We start from the raw sequence: 5123 nt of genomic DNA on the forward strand, positions 1-5123 counted from the left end.
ATTGTCAGGAAGGTGAGCATCAAAGAATGCCGGATTATTAGAACAAAGTGTTCTTGTGTTGAGGGAGTACTTGAGTTTAGGCCCAATGTCCATTTGCTACCTTAATTCTTAACATATAAATATAAGTACATATATCTACTTCCCTCTGGTTATATATAAATATATTTGCATATGTACATGCCTGTATTCAGACCTCTATAAATGCCCTTTGCCTCTTAGTTCTTGCCTCTATTTCCTTTTACTTTCCTCTTGTCCTGCCATCATGTTCCACTTTCATTTGGGTTTAGTAATCACTCGCTGTTACAATGCCCTTGATTAAGCCACACTAGGCATCCTACGCACTTCTCTCCATTGATTTTAGTTTACTTGTTGTTCCCTTGTCCCGGGGTTGGTTGCCCCCTCCCTTCCTTTCTTCCACCTCCCTTTCTATCTCCGGGAACCGTTGGTTCTGTTGTTTTCATCTACGAATTGTTTATCCTGCCTATCTTATCTACAGAGACATCCAGAGACAATAATAAGCACAAAAACCAGGCAAAGCCAAACATTTCAACAAAGGAAGACAAAACCAACAAAACAATAACAAAAACCAAAAACAAAATGACAAAAAAGGAAACGCCTATGAAATAGTTCCAGGTCTGTTTTTTGACTTTAGGAGTGTTTTCCAGTTGAGTCTGATGGTGTGCCACACTCTGTCTCCAAAGTCTATTTTTGATATTCCCCAGGGATTTCATTACTTTGCTTCCCTTGCAGCTCTGTTGCATGCCCTTGGTGTCTCGCCCCAGTGTGATGGGGACAGATTGGGCACAGTTCCCACACTGTGTCTCCGGTGTTGTCTATCCCCCATAGCACTATGATTTGGCGAGGGATGTCGTGTCTCGTGGTGGGAACGGCCCTATGGCCCTCTCTGTACATTGTCTGCTCTGAGCAGGAACATTGTCCTCAGGCTTGGTGGGCCAGGATGTGCTCTCCTCACTCTCCATGCCTCTTCGTTTCTCCTGTGTGCTTGAATCAGATATGTCCCCGCCCCGCCCCCCAGCTGTAGTTTCAGTGCTGTCATCTGAAGTGCATTCTTCTGGCAGGGGGTGGGTGGGGGGTAGGGGGTAGGAGAGGTGGGTTTGAGGGGGGTGGTCCACATAGTTGGGATTGGGTCCGGCCCCACAGACCTCTCTATTGGTTCCCTGGTAACATGCCGGTATGTTGTATTCATGTCTTGGCGCACCAGGTCTACAGATCTTATTTTTAAAAAGCACAGTTACATCTTCAAATTTCTTGAACCTGGAAAAGCAAGGACACCCAGGTTCCAGGGCACATGGTTCCACTCCAAGTCACAATTCTCCTTCATCGGAGAGCACCAATCTCAACCATTCTGGATCTGAAGCACAGCTGGGATGAGAACATAATCGTCCAAGATGATCTGACTGTTGCTCAGCAACTAAGGTTGGAGCCAAAGCACATACCTTTAAGGTAAGGTGACCAGACGTCCCACTTTTGGCGGGACAGTCCTGATTTTTAACAATTTTTCCCGCGTCCCGTGGCATTTTTAAAAAGTCCCGATTTTTGGAAAGAATGCACGACAAGCTAGGGTATGCAGTTTTCTGCTGCCATGTGGCTATTTCGCCAGGATATGAGTTTTATCAATGGTGTCCCGCTTTACCAATGTTAAAAACTGGTCACCTTACTTTAAGGACACCCGGATCAGACATTTCGGCTCTCAACCCACAAGTTCTCAAGAAGTTGATCCTTACTACCATTGTGTGCTTCATCTTTGGTCTTGATTAAGCTTCAGGCCAGTGAGCCAGAGAGCAGTGATAAGAGGTATGCAATGTACCACTGGGATGGTCTTGGCAAGGTACCTCCCACAGACCTTATTGTGTTTACTGTACTTGGAAGTCCTCAGAAATACAAAGGACTCTGGAAGTATCAGAAATGGCAAACAGAGTGGAAAATAGTCTTTTCCTGAAATGTTGCAGATCGGTTACAGCAAACTGAACAGTGACCATAAAGGAAAAAGTTACTCTGGGCTCTTTTTTGGCCACAGCAGCTATGTGGAAGCAACTGCAGCTTTGATAAGAGCCACTTTTTGGGGTTTTATGTTATGAGTTTGTCTACCGTACTTTGTTCTTGTTCTTAAGAATACTGAGGTAATCAGGAGTAAAACTGGTATCTTCAACTTACTCTCAAAAAACGTCATGAAAATAAACACACATACCACCCAAACTCACTGCCATTAAGTCAGTGCCGACTCAGCTCCCCTGTAGGATAGAGTAGAACGTTCCAGTGAGCTTCCGAGACCGTAACTCTTTAGAGGAGTAGAAACCCCTGCCTTTCACCTTCAGAATGGCTGGTGGTTTTGAACTGCTGACTGCACTTAGCAGCACAATCCATAACACTATGCCAGCAGCTCTTCAAAGACACACACACACACACACACACACACACACACACACACACACACGAGAAAACTATAATATAAATGAAATAAAATACTAACAATTGGTGACTTGGGGTAAAGTGTGTATGAGAGTTCATTACATATTCTTGCAAGCTTTCATAAATTTGAAATTATATCAAAACAAAACACTATAAAATCTTCCAAATGCTAACTTATATTTTACTATTGCCCAATTTTTCTATAATGTACACATATGCCTCTTTTAATTAGAGGAGGAAAAACCTACTGGAAAAATAGTAGCAATGACAATCTAAGCTATGTGGAAACTACTACTTTTGTAAGTTTAAAGTTGGTGATAAATTAAAGACAATGCAACAAAGAGACAAGCGCTAACCTCTTCTTTTGGTTCACAGTAAGGAAATATACTAGAAAATGTTGGCATATTACCTCTATAGCGGGTTACAAGTTGCTTAAAATCTAACTGCTGATCCGGAACTTGATCCTGATCCTGGAGGTGAAGGGAGAGCCTCAGGTCTTCCTCCACTTCTTCAAATGCAGTTCTGTTGCGCCTCGCTTTCAGTTTCTCCCTTGCAATCTGCTTCATGGAGCGCCGATAGGGGCTCCCATCCTGTAACATGTACCTGGGGGACGAAAGTAAAGGAATGTGTGTGTGTGTGTGTGTGTGTGTGTGTGTGTGTGTGTGTGTGTAACAAAAGCACTCGCCTATCTTATATGCTTTTTCAGCAGAACGCTACACATGCTATCCTTCCACCAGCAGTACTCTGCCGGCTGTCATTTCTGCTAAGGAACACAAAGATGCTTTTAGTTCTGCCAGTTTGTAAGGGTAGGAGACCAGATAAAAATATGGGGAACCCTACCCAGGAAAAATGGTACAGACATTCATACAATAAATTCATTTGAAACCAGAGTTGTGGAAGGAGGATGAATGGGGTGGGAGGGCTATAAGGGAAGAGAAACTAGAGCATAATTAACATAGATATGGAACATTTAATCTGTCAGTTTCACTACTGGAGCACATTGTAGGCCTTGACTTTTGACTAGGCCAATATGGCAAATCTCAGCACTGACAGAAATTCATGACAAATGTGATTACCATTACACTAGCTACATGGACGCTCATCTCAGCATCAAATGAGAGGGTTGCTCTCACGTTAAGAAAAGACAGCTCTCATTGGACTACTGCCTCATCTCTTGCTGGAGGCATTTTAATACAGTCACATTTATAGCTGATCAGTTGTTAAATGCTGCTGTTCCCAACAGTTCGTTGGGGGGAAAAATGCGTCTTTGCATTCTACTTCAAGGGTCAAGCTGCTGTTTATAAGTGTAGAACACTTGTCACCTTTAACCTCACGGGACCACTAACCACCACCTTTTTCCCCTTGTTTATTTATTTATCCTCCACCCCAACAGTTTTATTGGCACACACTTTACATATCATACAACTGAGTAGTTAAATTGTTCAATTATATCAAGGGGAATTATACAATCACCACATCTATCTTAGAGCATTCCCCACCCCCATGGTTAAATCACCTTCAATATGAGTTGTGCAATCACAATCAGTTCTAGTGCTCCCTTCCCACTCCCCCCTCATTATCCACTCTGGAAATCCCCTTTGCCTACTGCCCATACCCCACCCCTGCATTCCCTATAACACCTTGTATCAGTGATTATCACTATACATCCACTCCTCCTGTGCTTCACAGCTCGGAAAACCAACAGAAAACAATGAAAAACAAATTGCACTAAGATGGTAAGGATAAGATCATATTAGTATAAAGATAAAAATAGAAACGCTGCATGCGAGGGAAAAGACCCCCATCAACATTCAAAAAGCCAGGGAAGAAATTTTTGTCATGGAACAACTAAGAGATACTTGCACCCAGAACAATTTCAGATCGTGCCTTTAGGAAGGTCAACTGGCCAAGTACCTTGTTCGATCTAGCAAAATCGAGAGTCCAATGGTCTCTGCCAGATAGTAAGGTTGTTCGGAACTCTTGTCCTTGGCTAGAGTGGATCTGCCAGTGACTCAGTCTGACTAGATACTCTGCAGGTGGGCTCTCACTGTCCTCTACAGCCTCCCACACATTTAATCACCTTCTTGAGCATGTGTCGACACTGCAGTTCCATGGGATCCTGCCACCTCTATGACGATGTTCTCTCTTACTTCTCTGATTCTGTCAGCTTTGTCAATGTACGGGATCCTTCTGGTTACCTCCTCAGCTAGCATCCCTACTCACTTCATTTTCTTCTTTGGTAATCTCATCCACTCCCATAGTTTCAACTGCCATGCGCAAGCTGCAGACTCCTTTACTGCACCCGTTCTAGACCTAGAGGTCCTGTTGTTGGCTAAACATCTCTGTAGGACTGTTCTTAACCCGCTTCAAAACGCAATTCTGATGGACATAGTATTTGTTAGCAAGAATATCATTAACCAAATCAAACTCACTGCCATCAGGTCAATTCTGATTCACAGTGACTCTATAGAATAGGGTAAAACTGAGACTAACTCTGATATAGGAGTAGAAAGCTTCATCTTTCTCCTTGAAGGGCCTGATGGTTTTGAACTGCTGACCTTACAGTTAGGAGCCTCACACTAACCCACTACGCCACCAGGGATCCCGTATCATTAGATCTGCTAAAAACAAAACAAAACTGACTCGACTTGAATTCTGAGTTTGCCATGAGACTTTTTTTTTTTTTTTTTTTT

General features: G+C 43.1%; 1 protein-coding gene and 1 non-coding gene across 2 annotated transcripts in view; both read right to left on the bottom strand.

Annotated features, from left to right (window-relative positions):
* Window positions 1-5123, bottom strand: part of DHX57 (DExH-box helicase 57) — a 68972-nt gene that overhangs the window by 36350 nt on the left and 27499 nt on the right. The window contains 1 exon segment of the mRNA XM_004711121.2: window positions 2840-3033. Within this exon segment, the coding sequence (XP_004711178.1) occupies window positions 2840-3033 (194 nt within the window).
* LOC115868456 lies at window positions 1945-2078 on the bottom strand. Its single transcript, XR_004045607.1, has one exon. It is a non-coding gene; the product is annotated as a small nucleolar RNA SNORA16B/SNORA16A family (small nucleolar RNA).

This window comes from Echinops telfairi, unplaced genomic scaffold (assembly GCF_000313985.2).
Source record: "Echinops telfairi isolate 266 unplaced genomic scaffold, ASM31398v2 ScPeMD7_10;HRSCAF=50, whole genome shotgun sequence".
NCBI classification, from domain to species: domain Eukaryota; kingdom Metazoa; phylum Chordata; class Mammalia; order Afrosoricida; family Tenrecidae; genus Echinops; species Echinops telfairi.